At 25.3% G+C, this 27149-nt stretch overlaps 1 protein-coding gene across 1 annotated transcript; it reads left to right on the top strand.

The window, feature by feature from the left end:
* Window positions 1-9: 9 nt before the first annotated feature.
* LOC129961092 (alpha-1,3-mannosyl-glycoprotein 2-beta-N-acetylglucosaminyltransferase-like) lies at window positions 10-26474 on the top strand. Its single transcript, XM_056074916.1, has 12 exons — window positions 10-319; window positions 2676-2802; window positions 3749-3860; window positions 6967-7108; window positions 12820-12928; window positions 13037-13175; window positions 15906-16040; window positions 16702-16792; window positions 19217-19321; window positions 19672-19762; window positions 22750-22920; window positions 25981-26474. Exons 2-12 carry the CDS (start codon window positions 2707-2709, stop codon window positions 26092-26094), a joined length of 1305 nt encoding a protein of 434 aa, XP_055930891.1. The 5' UTR covers window positions 10-319; window positions 2676-2706; the 3' UTR covers window positions 26095-26474.
* The last annotated feature ends 675 nt before the right edge of the window (window positions 26475-27149 follow it).

Below are 27149 nucleotides of genomic sequence, written 5' to 3'. Positions count from 1 at the left end.
CACGCAGCTTAGAAATTCGATTTGGATGACGGTAATTGTAAACGTCTTGTCTGTCTGTTTGTTATGCTTTGCTATACTTACGAGTTCCGCACCGCTATGTAAAAAAAGTGGGGATTTTTCAAATTTTCTTCCCGTGTTGTATCCCAAACAATTTTATATCTCACCATATGTGTGTTTTCACATATTTAATCGCTTTGTTTATCAAAGTGTTGGATCTTATTTAAGATATATCAAATTTATTTTTACATAAAAATTTGTATTAGAAATCAGTTTAAGTATTATTAGGTTTCGTTCGAAGAGTAATCAAGGGGCAGCATCGGTAAGTATTAAACTCTAGTTTACTATAGCTGCATTTATTAAAACATTAAAAGTTATTTAATAATAGTTTTATTATGTTATATAGCTAGTTTCATTTCCGATTTTCATCTTTAAAAGTTTTAGAATTTATAGTAAAGGTTAATTAATTTATAGTTTCAATTAAAATATAAAAGCTCAATCTTATTTTCCATCACCACTTGATATGAATGTTTTTTTTTTCAGTGTAATCAGTGTCGAATGAAAATTTTAATATATGTATATATTCAGTTTACAGTGATAAAATGTGATTGCTGAATGTTTTATTGTTATTTTTGTATAATTCTCAACACAAATATACTATTTTCTTTTGAAGTTATATAAAGAATTACTAGCCAAAATCACTTGTTATTAACAGATTTTCATATTTATATATTAGTATTTACTAATACAGAAAATTTTGTGAAGACGACTGATAAATTATTTTTACGTCCATTATTATGTATTTGCATCTCGCAAAGAGTTAACTTCTGATTATATTGTTCATTAGAAACATCCTCTAAAAATTTGTATTGGTTTCCATATCATTCCATACCAATTTTATTATTTCTATCAAATTTAGAAAATTTCATTATGTAGATCCATTTTGACAGTTTTCATTCAGTTCACATTCTGGTAAATGTAACATTATGTCAATATTCAACTAAATGTTTGCTGCAAATATCTTATAAAAAATTCTTGCCATGCAACCTGTCATATATAAAGGTTTCTGTCTCTGCATGCAAATGCATCTGACTCACCATCTAACTATTCAACCTCCCCAGAAGTGTGTGCATTTATATATATGCTGTATGGGAATATCCAGCATATATCATTGAAGTTTCTAATTATGTTATAATGATATTAATTTAGTCAAGCATATATTTTATTTAAATGCTTTAAATTACAAAGAAATCATTTGTTTTTCTAAATATTATAGTGTATCTTTTTTTTTTTTTTTTTTTTTTTTGTAACTAAGTATGGATATTTTACTGACAAACAAATTATTTTTCATAACTTTAAGTCAGAATAGCAAAAATAATCATATGCTAGTTGTGTCAAAAGTTAATGAAGTTAATTCTTAAAGACTGATTGAGTCAAAATCAGTGTATTTCTTTTAATATAATCTTAAATATTTTATCTAAATATTTGTAAACACCTGGAGGAAGATGTAAACACTTATAGAAGCATTTTAAGTCTTAATTCTACAATCTTGAAAAATTAAAAATTATACTTTGAATGTAAAAATTGTGGTGCTTATTTGCTTTTTATAATCATGTGACTGTTTCTATTCATTCATATTGTGTGCATTTATTAAATTATTCAAAATTTAATATTAAATTATTAAAATTATTCAGTTACATGTAAATTATTACTACACTTATACTTAAATTCAATATACATGTTCAAAACTTATGTCTGTTCTTATTATTTCATATAATAATTGCATTTTATTCCTAACTTAATTTTAAGAGAAGTGAATTTTTTTTTAGTATTCATTCTAATTTATATTATCTTGTTATAATGATTACTTGATTAAATGAATGAAACAGAATTTCCTAGCTGTATAGAAATTCTTCCCTTAAAAAAATATATATTCTATAATTGTCTTGCCATCTGATTATATTGGGTATTTAATATTATATTAGTTTGATAAGTGTATGAAATCTAACTTTTGCTATGTATTTAATATGGTTTTGTTCATCACATTGTAAAATTTAAATAATTGCTATTGGTTCATATCAGATTTTTTTATTTTTTTTGTCTGTTACAAGATTGATTATATTCTTTTCTCTTATACTTGCAGCAATTAAGTATGAGAAGTTGAAGAGTGACTATTATTTTATGAATTATGCCCAGGACAAGCATTGTGCAAATTCTTGTATTTTCTTCAATGCCTCTAGTAAAACAGTGTTAGAATCACAATAATGATCAGTATAATTTATGTGAGAGTAAAAATAGAAGTATCTTTAAGATCAATTTATTCGGTTTACTTCATGGAGAAGTAATTGTTTGAGGTTATTAACTTACGAGATTACCTATTAAAGATTAGATCATGAGAAACCATGTTTTGATAAAGTTAATTATATCTTAATTGCCCCAGAGAAATGAAATAAAATTCTATTTCGTTGCTTAAAGAAATTTCTAGTTCTTTTGACTAGAAGTACCATCTATGCTGAATATTTACATGAATACAATGACAATTTCTTTTTTTTATATTACTTATTTAACAGATAATATGTTTTGACTGTCCTTTGTATTAATCAGTACTTCTTAGGGCAAAATTATTCTGTTTCTGCAATTTATTAAAACTTAATTTAATCAATTTTCGTTTTTTGCAGATAATGAATAAAGGGTCGGTGGTTCCTGGCAATGCGTAGAAGGACTTTTGTCTTTATTGTGACTTTGGCCTTGCTTTCATGGGCAGCTTTTACCTATCGTTTGTTTTTACAGAGGCCTCAGGGAAAGGTAAACTAGGAATTTCTTGCAGCTTCTGATAAATGAAAGGGAACTAACTCTATTCTTATTTTGCCAGATTCTCTGCTATACTTGTCCTAATATTGCATCTTAGTGTATTTTTTCTATTTATTTAACTTCAAAAGTATTTGTAGTTAAAATAATTAGTTAAGTTTTGCTAAAGGAAATTGTTTCCTTTTCAAGCCTTTCAATTTCATTTTCTCTAATAAAGTTTTTGCAGATTTGCAAATTACCTCTTTTTAATTATTTAAAACCTTGTTTTGTATTAATATAAACATATATGTCTAACTTTTTTTCCAGATTAATTGCTTATTTTTTATTAAAATCAATTTATAACAAATTTTAGAGATCATTTGCATAAATAATTTTTTTAAATAGAATTAATTATGAAAGGAAATAATATGAATTTATCTTAATTATTAATCAGAAAACAATTTTATCAACAATCTTTTTTTTTCTTTTTCTTTAACTGTATACAGAAAATTATAATTTGCATTTGAAATAAATTTATATTAGTTGTTTTGAAATTAGATGTATAGATTGCATACAACTGTATTTATTTAAATTTCAGATATTATACATGTGTTTAGCTTTTTTAATGCAATTAAAATATGACAAGGAAAGTTAAAGATTTCTCCTGCAAATCAATAGAAAGTAAATTTATATGAAAGAACTGGAAGTAAATTAATTTTACATTACTGAAAATGAAGAATAAATAAATTACAAGATACTAGTGATTTCTTTTATTAATAATTGTTATTTTTGGCTTGGAAGTGATGTTAAATGATTTTAAATGTTTTTCATAGTAGTATAAATTTTACAAAATAGTTCTTTCAGCAAAACATTTTCAGATTATTAAAGCTTAGGTTGTCAGATATTTTTTTCAATATTTGAGTGGAGAAAAAATAATTATTATGTTTATGTTTTCATTTTTTAGGCTCAACGCTCAATAAAGTTTCAACAACAGCTTGAATTATTGGAAGTTGAGTTAAAAAATCAGTTAAACTCAAATAATGAACTGTTGGGACTTCTTCAGAATTTTAGATCAAGTAATATTTCCTTATTTAATCCTGTAATTGATAAATTTGTGTAGATATATCTTAAATATTTTTATTTGCATATAAATGTTTTTTTACTTTTATATTTCTGTTCAGATTAGAAAAATATAATTATCAGTCTAAAAATACATTGACATTCATAGTATAATATATATATATATATATATATATATGGATTATCTCAGAATTAAAAATTATGGGACGAAATAATGAATAATACTGCTAATGATAAAATCAAAGGCAGTCCTTTGTGTATTTCTGGCTGATCCCATACAAAGTATCTGCATTTTAGTACTTATTCTTCAGAATTAAAAATTATGTATATTGTAGTATGACATAAATTGTTCTGAATAGTAAAAATATAGGCATAGATACAGCATCTCATATACATATATAATATTAATCATTCTACCATTATGAAAATTATCGTTTTTAATTAGAAATATCTAAAATTTCTCTATAAACACAATTATATATTCTATGTATTAGAGAAAAAAACCATGATAAAATCAAAGGCATACATCAAATCAAACTTGCATACATTTGTTCCAAGACATATAAAACTATTTTTCATTGATAGCAGATTTTTTCAAAAGTTTGGTTCTAAGCTTTTCGTAGGCATTAAAAAGATGAATTGAATCAGAAATCAGTTATTGAAAGAAATATTGGTGTTGCATTAAATGATTGGCATTTGAGATATGTATATATAAAGAGGAATCTTTTTTCATTAATTTTGATCTGCAGATTCCTAACTACAAATTCTGTACCATTGCTCAGACTGTTAGAAGATACTAAATTTATAAGTATCCTTATGAAAACTCTGGTTTCTGATTTAAGTTTTTGAAGTTACTTTCAGATGATGTTAAACTATTTAAAAAAATGTTTGTATATGTGTATTCGTCTTATGGCTATAATAGAGTTATTATTTTCAAAAACTATTGCTATTCTTTCATATACTGCAATGCATAGTTTTTTTTTTTTTTGATTAATGGTTTTTGAAAAATAGTGAATTCTTTAGCTGTTCAGGTTGTTATTTCTGTTGATTTATTGGCACAAGAGCCAGTGTTGAAGCCTATATTGCACCAGACCAAATAATGTATTTTTATCTAAAATAATTAAATCATTATAATGAAATTATAAGCTAAATCAGTTTAATGTTAAAAGGCTTGTCAAAAATGTTTTGAAATGGTAACATATTCTTTAATCATTTAAGAGTATTGTATGAAAAACAAAAGTGATCTGGATTTTTTTTTTTTAAAGTCCAATTGATTTTTAAAAAATGATAAAGGTGGATGGGTGGTGTTATTACCAATCAGTGCAGAGTTATCTGAACTTTTCTGAAAGAAATGTAAGTGCTCTCATTTCAACATTATTGTATCAGAATATGAACATTGTACAATATTATTGTATCAGAATATGAAAGGCAAATGTGGTGCAATTATATTAAATGCAAATAGGAGAATGTTCTCACAAAAATAGATGTGTATGTGGGCATTGCATATAGTTAGTACCTAGGCATAAAATATCATTTATCTTGTTGGTAAAAAAAAAAAAAAAAATCCAATTGTGTTAACAGGTTTAATTGCATGAATTTTATTATGTCTTTTGAAATTCCACAGCATTTATCAATTAGCATTAGCCAATGAAATGCAATACAATACAGTGGTGAATACCATGATTCAGCTTGTACATTTCCATCTGTATTAACATTTTAACATAACATAAAAATATGAATATTAAAGTTTGCTACAATAATCTAAAATTGTAATAATCATTGGACAATTGTTAGGAGACATCAGTCTCAATGATAGTAAAATACTCTAAGAATGGATGCATATCATTTAACATTCAGACTGTTTATTTTAGACTTTTCCAATACAGTTTTCAACAGAAACATTGTAGTGTTAAGATTTCAATGATTTCTGTTAAAAAATTTGAAGGTGCATGTAATTTAAAATAATGTATGTTATCTGGTAAAATAACAGCAAAAAAAGTTTGAATTAAATTATTAAGGTATTACTGTTTTTAAATCTGCATAATTGAAAAATTGTTGTATTCAACCTTAAATTACAAATTCTAGACAGTTTAATTATTTTTCACATTAACCATCACTGAATTTTAAGCACCTCACTTTAGAATGAATATTGAATTAGGCTTTGCCTAATATATTTATATAACAAGTTTGAAAATATATAGATTTTTTTGTCATTAGTATTAAAGAAATTAACCTTTTTTTACCATATAATAATCTTTATCCAATAGTAATAAGCTTCCAAATATTAATCCAAATAATAATAAGCTTTGATAATCATAATTTTTTTAAATTTTTGCTGACCATTTAAAATTTATCATTTATAATTAATTAAATATTTAATCATGATTATCCGATTACTTTTTACTCAAGATTATTTTTTGTTTTATTCGTTTTGCATTGTTAGAATAAAAATATGTGCTTTTTATGAAAATAATATTTAATATTAGAATAAAAAAATAATACTTGAGCAGTATTTAAAAAAAAAATAATACAGTTTTAAATTGTATGGAAATATATTAGGAAGTGCGTAAATAATTTACAATACTAAATATATGTTTTATTTAATTGTAATTTGATTCTAAATCAGTTTTTACTTTTGCTCCATTTTTGAAATCAAGATCATCCATGGCATGCTTTCACAAAATTGTTTGAGATTATAAATATTAGCCTCAGAAAAGTTTTGAGTCATATACTTTTAATTTGATTCCATATGAAATTGATAAAAGTAATTTATTTTTCATATGAGATGCTACACTTTTCGATAAATAGGTGACTAATTTTGATACCAATAATATAATTTTTTTCAATAATATTTTGACTAATCTTTATATTAAAAATTAAAACTGAATTAAATTAAATTATATTTACATGTTTCAAAATTTATATTAGTTTTTATCACCTAATCTTTCAAATTAATTTTTGGAACATAAAGGAAAATCTTCATAGTAAACTGAAAAATATAACGATAAAAATTTAATTTTTAATTTTATATGTTTATTAACTTTGAAATGTTTTTTTATTTAATGTTACAATGCAGTTATCTTTTTTTAATGTCCTTTTCAGAATATTCAAGCAGTATCGAAATTCTGAAAAACTCAACTCAGGATTCACCTAGTGGATCTGATTTCAGCAATGTAGTTATTGGAGTGTTGGTCTTTGCTTGCAATCGAGTAACTGTGAAAAGAAATTTAGATCAACTTTTAAAGTAAGTTGAAGAACTAATTTTTAAAATTTATATTTGTCATACTACAGTTACTTATATCAGTGCTTAACTTTGATGTTTGTATTAAAATACTTTAGTGTTATTTGTGTTTGTTATTTTAGTGGTATTTGTTCTTCTTGTAAGTTTGGTGTTTTTATAATAAACTTGTCATTCTAGAAGTTTATAAACTGTTTAACTAGAATTTTATTCTATATTTATAAATTTTATTTTAAGTAGAATATCTCTTGGAGATAAGTAAATTTTTCAAAAAAATCTGTTGAATTCTCTCGTATTAAGTTGAATCCTTGAGAAGTTCTTACAAAATAGTCAAAATGCACATCCATTATTTTTGGAGATAGAAAAGAAAACTAGTGTGTGACAAAGCTTTACCTTTATGGATCTACCAATGAGAAAGATGTTTTATATTTGATTACTGTCAATTGCCAATCTTTTCTCTCTCTGTAAGCTAGAGAAAGGGGAAGAGAGCAAGCATGATTACACAACTGCCAAAGAATTCTTAAAAACCAAATAGCCAGGCATAATGTAATGCTATAATGCCATTCATTATCTTCACAGTGGTTAAATGTATAAATGAAATTGTCTTTAAAGTGTGTGGAGAATTATTTATATAACTTTTGCAGGGGGATTTTAAAGTTATTCTGAGAAATATTTCCTGGTAACAAGATTGTTGAAAAGCTCTACTGAAGTCTAGCAAAATATTCATCTTTAATTTCAGTTAGTATTGCTCCATCCATTGAAGATGTTTTATGTAAATGCCTGGCAGTCTTAATATATATTATCTATATTGATTGGCAGTGTATTCGACAAGTCTTTGTAAATGGATTTACACATTTTATTTTGCAATAAAACAAACAAGGAATTGTTTATTGATATTTTACGAGATTTTGGATTTCTAGGAAAAAATTGACCTTTGAAAAGGCTTTATTTGTCTTAATAGATGATTCATCAATTTGAAAATTTTTTGATTTGTTGAATGTTAAAATGTTTAGCATTGTGAATAAATGGTGGGAGATGTAATCCTTATGTTGTCAATAATTTATTTAAATATGGCAAAATGATGCCACATAGAATATTGAACCTCTTTTATTATAATGTATTTATTTTGAGAGTAATCACTGAAAGAAGAACAGGTTATCAAAAATTTTCATGGGATGATAAACTTTTGTAACATTTTTACTGAACCAAGTGTCTAGAATATGCAGCTCTGCTAAATGGACAACAGAAATGTGGGATAACTTGGCATTAATTGTTGAAAAGGACAAATTTCTTATATTAGAATCTAAAACAAATAAATATAAAAAAATATAAATAAGGTAAAAAGTTTTTACCTTATTCATCAAATTGAGATTTTTCTTGCTGATCATCAAATTTATCTAACCATTTTTAACATTTTGCCAGTTGTATTACATTAAACAAGCTATCCTCACCCAATTTACCTGACAGAGTATAAGGTCCCAAAAGTCACTGGGGAAAGTGGTTTTATTTTTCATTAAGTTATTTCACCCATAAAGAGTGATAGAATTTTGTTGCAAAGTTATTTTAGGAATCTCAAGTGTTGAAGAGAGAATATAATATTTTTGTATTGCTGACAATTGTTCATCTATATAACTGGGAAAATACAACAGTTATAAATTGCAAATATGCAAACTTTAGAGGGATGATAATTCTATTTTAACTGGAGAAAATATAGTAAAAAATTCTAAAAATATAATATTGTCAATTATAAATGCAACAACAAACCAAAACAATTCACACACACAGGCAAGTAAATATTTTTCACAAATACAAACACAAATTGCCAATTATGTAAAAAATTTAAAAGTTCCAGAACTAAAATTTAAATAAAAACCTCTAATGATCAGACATGGGCCCCCATTCTAAATGTGATTAATATTTAAAACATTTATTTAAAATCACCCCTCAATTCTCAAAGCTTTTCTTTTTTCAGAATTGCCTATCAAGGCAAAAGATAGTTATCATCCTGGTGGGGAGAGATCATAATTGTTCATATGCCACTTGTAGAGTAAAAAGCCAACAGCCTAAAAATTATATGCGTGTTAAAAATTTATTTTTGTATAGAAGTTCCAATTTTTTGTACAATTAAGTGGAAACATAATTATAGTTAAAACATAATTAATTCATAGCCTGTATTAAAACATTTTCGTTTTATATACATTAAAAAATATAGTAATAAAAAAAATATAGTGTAAAAATTCAGATTGCAAAACCATCTTGACTCAAACAACACACAAATTAAAAACCCCAAAAGAAGGGATTGAAAAACCAATTTCAAAGCCTCCAATAATGTAAAATGGATGTTGAAATACTGAAGTTTAACAGATGAGTCAAGTTGAAAACCAGAGCACCAGTCAATTCTTGGTTCTTTCTATTGCTCAAATTTGATTTGCCAGTAGATTAATTCTTTGAAATTTTTTCTTTTTCTTTTACTGGGCACCTGATCAGATCCCCAGGAGCACCGCAATCACGTAAAGATACAAATTTAAATCTGTGTACATAGCAGGAAACTTGTCTGTGTCCTGTTAAAAAGTATAACGCATACTTATTTTGAAAGAAGAAAAAAAATGTTTCCTTACTAGGCACGGAACTCTTGACTCAAACTTCAGATTCTATTTGGTTCATTTAATTTTCTATTCCTTGAGAAAATACTTTTTAAAAAAATCATAAGAGAAAATAGAACTAGAATAGTTGTTTATATCCCATCAGTACTGACTACTTTTTATGGTGGTTAGCAAGCTTATTTTTTTTAAATTCTCACTTCCTTGCTAATGGTCATGAGATTCTTTTGGAATACTGTTTTGGAATATTAATATGACTTTCTAATTAGAAAAATAAAACAGATCTGAAACAATGTTTCTACAAAAGTGTATAAAACCTCATTTGTAGAGTTTTGGATAAGTGGGCTTGCGGCTATGTACTTAACAGGAGTACGAGTTACTTTAAATCCCATAACAATGACTTGTCAAGCTCATTTCTGCAATAAAATGAAGAGTATTCTTTTTTTTTTTTTTCTAATTAAAAGCAAATATCAAGAACGTGATTCCATTTTAACCCATTAACTGCCAGCTTTTTCTTTTTTCTTTGAAATTTTTAGACAGATAATATGTATAATACATGTACAGAAAAGTTGTAACAATAAAATTATATTCAAACTATGTTTATATGGAGCTTTGGAAATATTTGATATTTTTTTGGGAAAACAAAACAAAATTGGTATAGTTGTAAAATCATCAATAAAATGTTTTCAATAAAAAAAAAAAAAAGACTGAGTAAGTAACAGATTATTATCATTATATAACCAAACGAAAAATAGAATGCTTCAAATGTGACAATTCTATTCCTTTCAATTTATAGATAGACAAATTTCAAATTTATTTGCTTGTTGTAAAGAAATGAAGTTTAGAATACTTTCTGCTACATACCATATTGGCTGATATATATAGAATGAAACTAAACTGTCAGGGGTACCAAATACATTTTTGGTGCTTAGAATATATGTTGAATTCCCAAATAAGGATAGTGGCAGATGAAGATTAATAGAATTTAACAACTTTTTGACCAATTAATAGAATTTGATATACCGAAGAATCGAATTATCAAAGCATTTGGATAGTCAAAAGTTTGATCAGAAATAGTTGACATAATGAAAATACTGATTATACAATCCACTATCTAGACCATAGTTAGAAAGAGAACTTCCTTAAATAAAAATATTGTAGTTGGTAGGATAAATATATTTCAAATGTTTAATTTTAGATTAATTGAAAATTGGGGTACAGAGAATTTTCAAAACATCAAACATTTTGATTATATGCCAAAAATGCATCCTCTAAATATATTAGAAATTCCATTTTTTAGCATGAGTGAGTAAAGTTTATAATTTCAAAATGGTGGAAAAAATAAGAAAAGAAAACATATTGGTGGTGAACTGAATGATTTAAAATGAAAAGGGGTGAAAATTGAAGGGAGATTTTCTGTATTATAGGAAGTTTTTGAACAAAATAATTTATCCTACCTTATATTTATCTGTCCAACTACATTATTTAAGGATATTCTCTTTCTAACTACTGTCTAGATAGTGGATTGTATAACCAGTATTTTGATTAAGTCAACTATTTCTGATTAGACTTTTGACTATCCAAATGTTTTGAAAATCGAAGCCTAGTAGAATCAAATAGTTTTAGGAATATGACTATTATAATGGAGTAGCTTAAAATGTGAATTTAAAATATAATAGCTCATTGTTTCTGATTGCATTGTCTAAATGTAAAGAAAGGTTTGTTGATTTATATCTGTCTCTTACATTTTCTTTTCATTTCGGCAACCTCTGCTCCAAAATAAGATTAGAAATTTTTTGAGGACTAAAATTTTTTCTCAATTTTTGCTTCTGTTAAAGTGTGAATGTGTTTATGAATGTGAGCACATTGTAGTTAATTTATGTGAAATATTCTTCTAGTAGTAACTTTTTGTTGGCTAATGATATGGATTCTTCCTTTGTGATCTTGGAACACATTTTGAACTTCTAAATTTTTGTTTATCAACTGCAAGACAAGCATAATGATTGTTTTTATTGAGGGATGTAGTTAGATTAGTCCTTAGCACTTATTTAAATATTTAGAAATAATAATAAGAAAATCATGACACATTTGAACATTAATAGCGAATTTCTTTTAGAAAATTTAACATTGGGAATTTTGTCTAAAATATGTAATTTTATTATCCTTGAATTTTTTTGAAAAGATCCTTGAAAGTTCTTAATTTTTTCTTTTCTTTTAATAAGAGTGGAAACCCTGTAAATTCTTCCCCCTTCAAGTTGTTAAAATCATCTAGTTTATGTTACTTAACAATCTTTTTTGGTTACCAACTGGTTTGCCAAGGATATTGATTATATGTAATTTCAATTAAGTCTCTTAGATATAATTTCATGTCTATGATTTCATCAAATTGTCAGATATTAAAGCTGTGTTATTTTAATCATCTTTTATTAATCATATCTTTTTAATAGAGGCCAATCCTGTTACATCATAGTATTATTACAAATGTAAATATCAATTCATCGATAATCTAACATTCACAGTATAGTCACTTTTTTTATATGCTTTGTAAATTACATAGATATTAAACAGAATCCTTTTTTAAACATTCAGCAACAGAAAAAAAATAAAGTATTAAATGAAACAATGAAAATGGTTTGAATTTTTGGGAACATTTTAATTTAATGTCAGAAATTAATTAAAAAATATTTTTTAAAAACACATTACAAAAAATTGGCATATCTGTTAAATTGGTATCATTTAGAAAACAGTTTTTTAAATTTTGAAATAGTGTAAAATTAATTTTTGTGCAATAATATTTTTAAGAGCTATCACAAATAAATGTCAAAGTTCAGTTTCATTTTAATTAAAAATTTTAAAAAATCGCTCCAAAGTGCATATTTCTACACTTTAAGGTATATATATATATGTATTGAATTTAATAGGTAAGTCAAATGGTCTGGCCTTTAAAGTACTAATATACAACTGTCCACACAAACACATTCATCTTTATTAGTAATAGAGATGAATGCTCCATTATTTGATTTAAAAAAAAAGAATCTACATTTTGACAAAGAGAATTTTTCAAATTTATTTTGAACTTCATTCATTAATTTGGATTCTTTCCCCCCCTTCATATAGATTTAGGCCATCTGCTCAGCAGTTCCCTATTATAGTGAGTCAAGATTGCGGTCATGAGCCAACAACAAAAGTTATACTTTCATATGGTGACCAGCTTACCCTTATTCAAGTAAAGAAACTGTCTTAAGATTTTTCATTTTAATTTCTTAAAGAAAAAAGTTTTATTAAAAGCATATAAATGTTTTTTTTTTAAATTGATGATTTTATATATATTTAGCATCCTGACCAGAGTGACATTCCACTGTCAGGTAAAGAGAAGAAATTTAAAGGATATTATAAGATAGCACGACATTATGGATGGGCTCTAAATGAAACTTTCTTCCGATTCAATTTTAAATCTGTAATTATAGTAGAAGGTAAGCATCATTTTGTGGTATTGTTTTTTGTAATTAAAAAATATTGTAGATGGCCTTGTATATTAATGGGGATTTTTGAAATCACACTGCATTTATAAAATCACATTACATTCTATTAGATAATACGATTAAATTAGATTTTTGTGGCAAAAGATTTACTGTATACAGAAAGATAAATATTGAAATAATTTATTGGTTTGAAAAGAAAAATCGGATTCACCTTTATAAAAGGCAATTTAGATTAAAAAATTTTTCTGTTTATAAGCTCAATCAATTCTTATATTAGTATGCCACAATCTGTTTACTAAAAGAACTTCATTTACAAATGAAGTTAGTTAAAAACCCTCTCCATTTTTATGCAAGTTTACTTAGTGCATTGAAGATGGGTATCTTTGCTGCTTAGTATCCTTTATCTACCTTCTGGTTCACTCACTGTATTTGTAAAAATAATAATTTAATCAGACAGTAAATTTTATGTTTGTTTATGTTACTTAATTTAATTAAAATTAACCACCAGTATAACTTTACATTTTAGCAAAATAAGCTATTATTTCTTGAAAACAAAAGATTGAAAAGTGATCCAATTAAAATTAATGAGATAAATTTTAAATTTACCGTAACACTTTATAAGCAAACATCATTTACAATCATTATTAAAATGAGCCGTAAATTTCAATTACTTTCAAAATTGATTTATTCACAATGAGTTTGCAAAATTATGCGATTTTGAATGTCAGATAAATTATGTGAGACTTTACCTTAGCAGGGAAAAAAAAAAAAAAAAAAAAAACAGTTGTAATCTGCTTTTCTCTATATATATTATAGTTGTCTCTCTATATATTATAGTTAAAGTAACACATTTGGTTAGCTTGGAAATTTGAATAATAAGTAACCAATTAATCACACATACAATAACTTTAAATTATCCAAGTTCTTAAAATTATTTTCTAACCATTTTAATTTCATTTCAACTTTTTTTATTACTTGGGATTCTGGCGTTTTGCAGGATTTCATTTCTACAGTTTTAAACTGTTCAGTATTAAGCTGGAATGCCTCATGAAAATCCTGTTTTTAAAATAAATGATATAATTTTTATAATTACTGAAGGTCAGAGAATTTTATTTCTCTCTGTTGCATTTTATTTATCTGAAGTTATGCTGTCATAAAATCAAAATATTGATTGAAAATAACTTGGGATGAAAAAAAAGATGAAGGTGGCTGTCTTTGGTTTAATTCAATGATTTGAGAAAACATATAGTAATTAACAGACATCCATTTTACTTATTATCATATCTATTAAATTCTTTAATTAATCACTGAGATTTAAATTGTATTTTATCTATTTTGACATATTTTATGCCAAACAAATATTTTGCAAAAATAAAACATAAGTCTTATTAATTTTTTACATTAATATGAACCTTAATTAATCCGAATTTAAATAAAACTGAAATAGTTTTTTATATAATTGTACTAGATTGTGCAAATATAACCAAAAAATTTTAAGTATATATTCTGAATGATCTATAAATTTCTTCTATAATGGCCTTTTATTTTTATGATAGGGAATCAATCTAAAGGTGTTTTTTTTAATCCATTTTCGTTGAAATCTGTATGTTATTTTATTACATTCATGAATTATTTTTGGAAAAGTCTTCTGTAAAAATATGGAGGAAAAAATTGTATTTGGAGTACAATTTTTAAGAATAAGATGTATGATAACTTAGGAGATTTTTATCTTTAGATTAAATCCAAATTTTTTAGCTTTTATAATCTTATTATTTGATAAAGACTATCCCCCCTTTCTCTATTTGATGGTTATTTCTTCCTTATTTTTTCATTTAATATTTCTTTATTTTTACATTGACATTTTTAAAAATAAGATTTCATCAAACTTTTATCATTTATTTTGTTATCGTTGGATCATCAAAAACACAAAGGCTAACAATTTTCTAAATAAAATTTGTCTTATAGTGTTTTAGTAAGATTTAATCCAAAAAAAGAAATGCTTAAGTAAATATTTTTGCTTTGCTTTTATATTCATTTAGTTGACTTTGAAAGGAACAGCCAGATGGAAATATGTTTAGTTGGATATATAATACTTCAATGCATAATTAATGCCATGGAATTTACTATTTTCATGTTTATTTGATATTCGTGTATGTTTATGGGAAAGCATTTTAGGATGCCTTTTTAGAGATTCTGTGATGTATTTTTAGAAATTAATTCAATGAAAAGAATATAGGGTTTTACTTCCCTATATTCTGTATTTTGATACTGAAAAATCAATTTTTATTGCTTTTTTTAAAGTGTATTGCTTAGTATTTAATTCAAATGCAATACTTCCTCACATATATATTCCTATGTTTATAAAGTTTTCCTTAAATTTACAACACTGTTAGTTGGTATTCTCAGATTACCCATGCATTTTTGCTTATGTTAATAATTTCCCATGATTTTACTCATCTTCAGTTTGCACCATTATTTATATGGTCCCTTGGAAAGTTAAAATCATGTTATTATTGTATTCAAATATTAATAAATTGTAAAACATAATACAATATATATTTATTAATTTTATATTTGTCCAAGTCCATATTTTTCATGATTTTTTTTATTTTTGCTTAAACTGCATACAAATATCTTTGAATGCTTTTATTAACAATAAATTATTCACAACATTTTATTGTTTCATTCACCAGATACTTAAAAGTTGTTTTAAAATTCCAGACGATTTAGATATTGCTCCTGATTTTTTTGAATATTTTCTGGCGACTCACCCAATTTTAAATAGTGATCCTACCCTGTGGTGTGTCTCTGCTTGGAATGACAATGGAAAAGACAGTTTAGTTGCTTTTGAACCAGGTATATATTCCCAGAGATTGCTTAGATTTAGTGAAAGCACAATTCTTTGAGAAGTTGTGATCTTTAATTTGAATTAATAAATTGTAGTCTTTCCTACCTTTCATTTTCCAAAGACATTTATATTGAAAGGTAGAGGAATCAGTCTGGTATTAATGACAGTAATTTTTTTAAATCATTAAATTATCTTCAGTTTCAATTTTTATTTAAATGTTAAATAAAAATTATTATTCTTTCAATAAAGCTTAAAATTTTAAAATAAATTTATTTACGAATGACTTATTTGTTACTTGTCAATTAAAAAAGTTTTATAAACATTATAAATATTATCATTAAACTCTTTCTCCAATCCTATCTGAAAATTTACTCTTCATGAACTTTATTGATATTCTTAAATTGCGTTTTTCTGAATTTATATATAGTACTTGCTACTTAGGTTAAAATATTTATTGTTTTTCTGCTGTACTTTTTATATATGATTGTGAAATATATTTTGTGTATATTTATTCTATATCTAATTACAATATTTTTATTATTATGCAGTTTTAATTTATCTTGCTGTTTAAAAGGTGATAGTTCGTTCTTTTGTTTGAAAGCTTTATTTATTTTCATGTTATGTTGCAGTCTTTTGTGACTATTTAAAGAGAGTAATTTTTTGTTTTAGAATTACTGTACAGATCAGACTTTTTCCCAGGATTAGGCTGGATGTTGACAAAATCACTTTGGACAGAATTGGCACCTAAGTGGCCAAAAGCGTAAGTTACAAATACAAGCATAATTTTGAATTAATTCATTTATTATATTTATTTTTTAAAAATCACACAAAATGCTACTTTTAAGTGGAAACATGGAAATTCTGTTGATACAGATAATTTTTACTTTTTTATGTTATGTAAAGACCATGTTTATAGTTTATGATGTTATAATAATTCAAATTATTTATTTGTAGCATTTGGAAAAGTTGAGATTTTTTTTTTTAAAATTTAAAACTTGTCCAAAAAAAAAAAAATCAATTTCTTTTCATATTTACTATATTTGTTGATTTTATACTTTTTTTAGTGCTCTATCTTTTGTTTTTAAAGATTTTAAAAAATGATTTTACAAAAATCTTTTTCCATAAATATCCATAGGATAATGGTTTCAAAAATCTCATATTCTCTGCTTGGGTTTTAATTAAAAATCATGTTTTAAAATTTTCTACTAAATTATTTTATAAGTGGTCTGCAATTAAAATGTATTATTCTATCTATAACTACGCATTCATATATGAAAAACCTTCTTTGGAGAAACAAGTGTAGATTTTGTCAACTATTTTTATTTTTCATGATTTAATTAAATAATCCAATTTATATCTATTATCAGGATTTCTTTTAAAAAACATGAAGAGTACAAGACCCCTAATAAAATAGGAAGATAGCAAAAGGGGATCATTTGATAGTACTTTGAAAGGAATTTGTAGGCATAGCATTTTGTTTCTGTGGAAAAATAGTATCTTATGAAATTCAAAAGTTATAATAAGGCCAGATTTTGAGTATTCAGAAAATTATTTTTAGAGCACAGATTAAATAAAAATTATTATATATTTTATAAAACAGCATTCCAACTACTGGAACTTGGGAAAACTTTGTAGACTTTTTTTTTTTTTATATATATGAAATGTGTTTTGCGAATGCTACAGCTGCAGGCATAGGATCAATATCTTTAAATAATTTACATCTGGAAATAGTTGTTTTTTGAAGTTTTATATTGATAGTGAAGTAAAAGTTGAAGAATCTGTTCAAGAAATCAATTTATTCTTAATACTTTATGAATATAGTTTTGCAGATGTCCTCGAAAAGTATATGCAGTAGTAGTTGCATAATACTTTTCATTGGTTTGATCCTCATGGCTTAGTATGTTAGATATGTTATTTGAAACTCATCCTAATTTATTGTATATCTACCTCATTTGTGATAAGTCTTTTTACATACTTTAAAATACCCATCGCACAAGATTGTGAAAAATTTAAGTCAAGGGGTACTTCAACCTATTTCAATTCCCATAAAGTTCAGATTTTATACAAAAGCGAATATGCTAGATTGCCATCTGAAGCAACAATAATTTTCCAGTCTATTTTATAGGACTTGTTTGATGTTTATAACTTAATAAAATGCATTTCAGGGTATTGATTATGGAATTTTTAGCCACTTATATGCCATAACTCAGGCTAACTGAAAACAAGTCTAATAAAATATAGAATTGAAGTTTGCATTTCTCTGTCTAGTATATAATGATCATTCAAAGCATTGTTAATATCTAAGAAAAATAACTGGTATTTAAAAAGACTTATGATAAAGGACTTTAATCAGTTAATGCCAGTGATATTTTGTATTGAGAATTCAAACTGATTTTATAAACTTTTATTTGGTTAAAGATAGGTTGAATGAATATTTTTGCAGCATGTGTAACCATGAAAAGGATTTACACATGTTAGAATGTCTTCAATTTGGAGAAGTTTCATGTTTTGATGCAATACACTTTCAGCCTACACATCGAAGAAAAATTGGGAAAGGAGATTTAAATATTATTTAATATGTTGGGCTTGTGATGAACTATCGGCATTTTTTTAAATCCTTTGTAATTTTATATTTTAAGGTTTACAAATTTGACAAATTCTTCTTCTGAAATTAGTTTCATTAATATAATTGTCAACATTTAAAAAAATAAAGAATAATTTTGATAGAAAAACGAATATAGAGTAATCTTTATAGTCTGTTATTTCATTTTCATGCATAGTAAAGAAGGTTGAAATGTCTACTGAATATGGTACATAAACGAATGAAATACTGATTTATATCAAATTTTATTTTACTTTTGAATTTGAATAGGAAATGTTTGTAAGTCAGTGTTTTATATAACTAAAATACCTTAAGTCAAACAGCAAAAATTTATACTAAAACCCTGCTGATTCACTTGTGAATATTAATTTCAATTAGAGTCTCAGTATAACTCATAATTAAATATTTTTGTTATTTGAAGTTGCATCACATTTACAATTTAAAATTTCAGTGAGAGAATATTGTAGTTATACACTACAGTATTAGATAAAAATATGTTTCAGTTGCTTTCTTATATTTTAAAACTATTAAAAATTTTAGAAGGAATAATTATATTTTATTAATTTTTTATTATATTTCTAGATTTTGGGATGACTGGATTCGACAGCCTGCCCAAAGAAGAGATAGAGCTTGTATCCGCCCAGAAATTTCTCGTACTAAAACCTTTGGCAAAGTGGGTGTTAGCAAGTGAGTAAAATTTTTCTATATGCTAATTTTTATCTTTATATCTACTTGCTTTTAAAAGGATATACTTTTTTCAAAGATTAAAGGATTTTAATTTTTGAAAATATATTCTTAATTAAAATTGTAAAAATTTGAATTCCTGTGTGTGTTATTAAACTTTATTTGTAACATGAAAATTGACTTAATAAAATTGTTCATTTCTTATCTTTTAGTATGATTTGTAAAATTCTTCAGAAATCAGTTGTTTAAATTTTTTAAATAGCAGTTGTTATTTTTACATTAACAGTTGTTTAATTAACTTAAATCAGTTGTTTAAGTTTTTTTTTTTTTGACTGGGTAAATTTTTTTTTCAGTGGCCTTTTTTATGAGAAGCACCTCAAATTCATCAGATTAAATGATAAAGCTGTGCCTTTTACTAAACTAGATCTCTCGTATTTAAAAAAAGTAAGTGTATTTTTTCGTTTTTTTATTATTTCATTTTTGATGGAACTTTTTACATGTATTATTATTTTTTTTAAAAAGTAGTTTAAAGTTTTACAAGATAAAATCTAATCTTATTGAGTTCAATTTATTTTTTGAAACCAGAATATGGTTAAATAGGCTTGGTAGTTTTTATAGTTTCAAAAACGAAATCACTAATGTAAATGATATTTATGAAGAAGTGCTGAAAAATTTTCGATTAAATTTTCATAAAATTAATATTAAGCTTTAATAATTAATATAAGTTTTTATTAGCAGAATTTGTTTAAAATAAAAAGTTTTAAAGTAGTTGACAATTGTTTTGAATTTCTGTATATTGTTCTTGTTAGAAGACACTAAAGCCTTATGAGAGGCGAAGATTATAAAATTTGAATCAACATGTAAGATATAAGAAAGCAATTCTTAAATCTACCGATAGACTTAAAAATGATTTGTGACTTTCCTCTTTTAGGTAATAGTAAAATAGTAGACTGAGTAGTTTGTTTGTAGTGAATATTTAGAAATCATCTGTTTCATGGTATCTCTCAAAATATGTTTTTGTATTGCATTATATATTTTGAGTTATAGTATTATTTAAATTACATTCAGATTTTTTAAATAAAGTAAAATTGCATTTTTTTTTTTGTGTGTGTGTGTGATAGTTTGAATCAAAATTATCACACATTTCGATCTTCTCCTCACAATGCTGCTTAAAAACAGATAATAATAAATGCAACTATAAAGTTTTGAAAATCCTAACTGTATCATTTACTTTTATTAGAAACTAGGCATCTTTGACAAACAACTGGTTCTCTAAGAAAGTTGGTTGTATATAATTCCAATTTAACTTCTTATGTATAACTTGATGGCTATGATTCCCTCTGCAATGTATTTTAGATGTCAAACTATAATAATATTAAATTACTTTGCTTTTAATTTAATAGCCATATATCTATTCTCTCTATTGTGCATATGAACCTTCCTGGTAGAGTCCAGTTCCATGGCATCATAATATTATTACAAATGTCACTGTCCATGTAATCTTCTTACTGCATGTTTTTTTTTAATATAAATTTTTGCTATTTTGTTCATAATGCAAACTGAGCAAATAATAACTGTATCTTCCTACATTCCTACTTTCTTTATATTTTTTTTCCTACTTTCTACATTTATCTTCCAACTTTCAATTATAGAAGAAATAAAATAATTTTTTTCAATAATAAAAATTTTTTAAAAAATTATGCAGAAAAATATTTAGAAAGCAAATTTTTTTGAATTTGAACATAGTATAAAATATTATTATTTCCAATATTATTTTGAGAGATTATTGCAAAATAGTAACAATAATAAACACCAATAGCTTGCTTAATATTTATTAAAATTAAAAAAAAAAATCATTTCCAGTTTCTTAACGTATATTTGGACCTAATTTGGTACCTTTAGGATCACTGGTCTGGTTTGTACAAAGACATATATTATTCTTAATTATCAGTAGAGGCAGATATTAAGGGAATCAAAATTATTGTTTACAATGCTATTGTAAGGTACAATTGTATATTATTATATATTATAATACTAATAGTATTAATACTATTGTAAGGTAATTATTATAATACTAATAGTATTAATACTATTGTAAGGTAATTATTATAATACTAATAGTATTAATACTATTGTAAGGTAATTATTATAATACTAATAGTATTAATACTATTGTAAGGTAATTATTATAATACTAATAGTATTAATACTATTGTAAGGTAATTTTGCATTGCAGTACTATTGTAAGGGGACAAATTCTATTGTTTTTGAGTATATTTGTTAAATATTAATAGTTTGATTATAATCCCATAGTTGTACTTTGTAAGTGGAAGTAACTTTATTTCTTTTATATTAGGGCTAGTTGTTATTTTTATCAGATCCCTATTTGAAATGAAAATCAAATACTAAAAGAATTGTTTATCCAAAATTATTGTGTGTTATTTGAGTATCAAAAGGTTCGTGAGGTGTAACATATTGGTAATGATATAAAATAAGGAATTTTTCAATTTGTGTGTGAAGAACACAAAATTTATTTGATTTCTTGTAATTTGTTCTTGCAGTGACATAACATTGAACAAATTTTTAAGTTAGGTTGTGACTGGATGTGAGATATGGACCCTTGCAATATATCCAAACAAAAAGACAATGTTTATCTCTTAATTAAACTCTGTTACAGATCCTATCCAATATCAAACTTACAGCCTAGAAAGACAATGTTATCTGTTTGGAGGAATACTTGGGCATAAACTATTCTGAGCTGTTAGAATTGAATGAAATTACAAATAATAATGTTTGCATTGAGTGAACTAAGTTATTTTCCCCTTAGAAAAAATAATTCTGTTCAAGGCAATGCAAAACTCAATAAAACAAGAACTGATATGAATTTAGAAAAGAAGGTATTATCTTATTCCATATTATATATCTGACATCCTATCCTTTGTTTACTATTTAATAAGGATATTTGGAAAATTTCTTGAGTGTGAAACTTGTTAAAAATATGATAGAAATTAAAAACAACATTTCAAATTTTTTCCCCCTCTCCTATCAGAACCCGGAATTGTACTACATAACTGAAATTAGGGAGGAAAAAAAGTGGAAAATAGCTAATAGTCATTGATAATTTGTGACAATAATTGACTGTAAAGAAAAATTATATGTTGCAGTGTACAAAATTATATGTTTTAATTTGAGGAAAAAATTGCATTACCTTCCATTCTTTCTAATATTATAATTTAGTATTTAATTATGAATTAAATCCATAATGTTATTTTCTTTGATTGTCTTAATTTGTATATATCAAAATACTTAATCTATTTTTTTATGGCATATTATTTTTTAAGACATCTATAGTACTTAAGAGTGATTCCTATAACAAAAATCTTCTGTCATATATAAAATTAAAATTTAAAGTAATCAAATTTATTAAATAGGACAACTATGATGTGGCTTTTGTAAAACAAGTCTATGGTGCCCCATCAGTTATCCTGAGCCAGTTGCAGCGTGGAAATATTGATCACTCTGAGCCTGTTCGGATTACTTATGAAAATAAAGATGTCTTCAAAAAGACTGCCAAAGCATTGGGCCTTATGGATGATTTTAAGGTTTGTTTCTTTTACAAAATTCAGTTAAGATTTAAAGATTTTAAACTTGCATCCTTCTTTCTAAATGAATTTTCATCTAAATATTAAATATTTTTATAATCTACTCTTCAAAAAGTCTTAATTATTATATTAAAAAATAATATTTGTAAAGGAAAATTTTTATTTTTTTTCTATCTTTTTTATCCCTCATTTTTTTCCATCTAAGATTTGCGATAGTAAATCATTCTACAGAATATTAGAGATTTAAAATTGAAAAGAAGATACAACCAATTTTTGTTATGTTACATTTAATTTTCCTCACATTGAATTTATATTGTAATATATATGCTTTATAGTAAAAGATTAAAGTATTGAAGAAAACTGAGTGTTCTACTTATTGTGAAATGCAGTAATTTATGCATTTTGTGACAGCAAGAACATAGAACTTGCAGATATCCACAACTAGATTTGTAAAGTTTTCAGCAACAATACAATGAGTAATAGAGAGAAAATAGATGAAACTATTTAAGAAAAATCATGAAAATTCCATTTCAAATTGAATTCTGATCAGTCGCCTGTAATTAATGAATAGTATAGTGCTGGCAACTGGCACTGAAATTCACACTAACAAGCAAGTCACAATTTTTGAATTGTCATTAAAATTTCTAGAAATTTCAAGATCAGTATCATTTAAAATTGTACATTGTTTAAATTGACAGTTTAAAAAAATCATTATATAATGAATTCTAAACTGCTTAGTGAAAGACATAAAAAGAAAAGAATGACAAAAATTTTGACATTTTTGTCACATTATAACGAGAAAAATGTAAAGACATTTAAGTCATATCTTCACAGCATATTAAACATAAATGTTTCACTTAATTCTGGAGTCAAAACTAATGGAGAAGTTGAAAAATTCAGTAGATAGTAGATTTTAGAAAAGAAAGAAGAATTTATTAAATATCTTCATTGTTACCAACTAAAATGAATATAACTTGTGAATCATTATTTTGAACTTAATTTTAAAAACGACTTATCAAAAAAATGGCAAGTCAATTCACCAAACAAAGTGTTTGTTATAATTAATTAAAATATTAGTGCATAACGTTCTGACATTGTGAATGAAATGTACATAAAAAGGATCAATGATTTGCATGAATATGCAACTTAAGTTTCAATAATAACAACCAATGGAATGGCCAAGCATATAATTACAGAATAAAGTGGAAGCAATTACTTTCAAAATGTAAAATCATAGCAGATGTGTTTAAGAATAGACAGGGTGCTTTCTTATTGGACAATGCTTTCTACAAGGGACAATGATTCACTTAGCTTCCTAGAGTGGGATTGTAAGAAAACTTAGTCCAGTGATTCAGAGCTGGTGACATCGAATTCTTTCAAATGGTATATTAATGACACAAGGGAAGGTATTTGAACTTAAAAGCTGATAAGATCTTTTGGCTAGGAGGTATTTAATCAACCATGATGCAACCTTGAACCTAGTGATTATCACGTCCTGCTCCATCTTAAAATATTTCTTAGTAGTAGTAGGCATTTAGATATTGATGAAGAATTGAAAACAATTGTGAATGTTTCTCTATTGTCACTGCCACTCAAAAGCTATGAGGAAAAATATCAATTTATTATTACATGTGATAAATATTTAAATGGACTAGGAATTATATGAAAATAACTTATATGTAGCACCAGCAACTAAAGATTAATTTTTTAATAACTTTGTTTCAATTTTTGAGCAGACTTGACTTTAAAAGATAACTCTTATAGTTTGAGAAAAGAAACACAATGATTTATCATTTCTGTAAATAATAATAAATAATATTTTCAGCTTTTAAGCTGTTTGAGAAATATTTAATATACTCCCCTCCCATATTATATTAATTATCCATTGATTTCTTAATTCTCTGTCCACTTAAGTACTATCTCAAGCACACTTTGTATAAATTAATTAATTTTGTTTAATGAATCAAATAATTATTTAAAAGGTGTATCTACACACTTGAAACTTCGAAAATCATTCAAAATATGAAATATTTTTTTATTGCTTAATAATGTTCTCTGATCCTTTAGCTTTCAAACGATACCAAGATGTTATCAATATTCGAAATATTTCTCGAGTTATAATTATTTTTCCTAAGGTGCTTTCAGTAAAAACTCAAGTTACAGTTTTTTTAAAACTCATTTTATGAAGAATGATATTTTCCCACTATGTTGCTTCATTCAAACAATCATAACTCAACAAGAAATTAGCCAAATACAATTATTTATATATCATAATCTGTATGAAATAGTGGATATTTTGTGCCTCAATCAAAGTTATATTTATAGAAATAAATTTTTAATAGCTATTTAAAAGTTAAAACTACAAAAAAAAAAATCTCGCTTTTTCTATTCACCTTTGATGAAAAAATTGTTAAAAAAAAAACCATACATTTTTATAACTTATTGAGGCAGACAGCATGAAGACTAATAGTAGGCATAACTTCCAACTAGAATTGTGTGTCTGTACAAATTAGAATTAAAGATATTGTGTTTCAAAAAGTATGCTAATTAGCTCATTAAATATTATTTAATTAATTAATAATTAGTGTAATATAATTTTTTCTCACTGAAATGAGTTGAAACATACATTAATGACCTACTGTGAAAAAACAGGATTTTTAAAATTAAAATTTTTAAAAAATCTTCTAGTGTGTATGTACACCTTGTTTTTGGTATTTATATTTGACATAATTTGTTACTTTATGAAGTTAAGCTTTTTTTGGGGGGGGGGTGGAGTACAAGGCTGTGTTTTATGTGTAATAGTCAATTGCTGAATGAAATCCTTGTATCAGTGTAGTAATTTTTGTATTGAATCTTTCAGTAACTTTGAAAATTATATATATATATAAAAGAGAGACACAGCAATTAGACTTATGGGGCTGTAAGTTTCATGACAACTAATATCTACAAATGCTTTTATCATCTTAAAAGAGCTTTTATATGCTTTCATACACTAATAATTGAAGTTTCATTTTTTTAGTAAAAAAATATCTCTTTAAATTGTGTGTTTTTTCTATCTAGTCTGGTGTTCCTCGGACTGGTTACCGAGGAGTTGTGAGTTTCATGTATAAAGGAAGAAGAGTCTATCTTGCACCTCCTGCAGACTGGAAAGGTTATGACCCCACCTGGAGCTAGCACTGCCCCACCACCATAAAGCAATCTCATATCATTCAGTGAATATCCGTAGAAAAAAAAAATGCTCAGAAATACTCCTTCTGCATTAGAACAAGGATTTTTGAGCAACAGGCTTGAAATTCAAGACAAGAAATACTTTTGGTAAAACATTCCTCTAACTTGGAGTGGCTTTGATTGCAATCATCAATAAACTTCATGATCACTTTGTCACAGTTTTATATCTTACAGAAGCTGTTACTATATTTAAAACAAAAAGAAAAACAAAAACAAAAAAGGACTTGGAAGATTTTGAATAAGGAATGAGAATAGGAAAGCTCTCTACATATCGGTTGATGAATTAAGGAAGAATCTCTGTGTTTACACTGCTAAATATTTTTAATATAACATGATTGTATTAAATTAACTAAATCAAAATTGTTTATATCTAAAAACATGCATTTGTGTAAACCTGTCAGGTGTAAATTCTGTATAAATTTTTGTTATGCATCTAAGAGTTTTTTTTTTTTTAAGAAATAATTTTAAAAACTTTCACTTTTCAAAGAAAAGACTTATATTATGACTGTAAATAGATTTGTAAAAACATATTTAAATGGTCTGAATTTGGTTTTAATTTAATTTTCTGTAAATACAATATGTGAAAGATAAAAATTGTTATTGAATGGTGTATTAATCCATCATTTAAATTTTATATTTGTGAACATTCAAATTCAAAATAGTTCTGAACAAAGATATTTATAAAATAAGCAATTTGAACTTTTAAAATAAAACAAAAACCGCTTTGAGGAATAATGAATTTTTTAGGATTATTCTTAAATGGAAATATTGACTTATTACATTTCTTCAAAACATTATGATCAGCATTTGATATTCCTCTTTGGAGCTGGAAGTGTTCTTTTGTTTTGGCTTCCAAAATGTATTTAATGTTGTATATAAATAAAATAAAAATAGGTGACTTTAAATTATTATTTTTATAATTTGTGGTCCCCCTCCCTTCAAATTATATTTTCCATGAAACAGCATTATTAAGATTTCTTTTCAAAAGAAATTTATATAAT

Source organism: Argiope bruennichi, chromosome 2, assembly GCF_947563725.1.
Source record: "Argiope bruennichi chromosome 2, qqArgBrue1.1, whole genome shotgun sequence".
Taxonomy (NCBI): Eukaryota; Metazoa; Arthropoda; class Arachnida; order Araneae; family Araneidae; genus Argiope; species Argiope bruennichi.
This window is presented reverse-complemented; position numbering and strand designations above follow the sequence as displayed.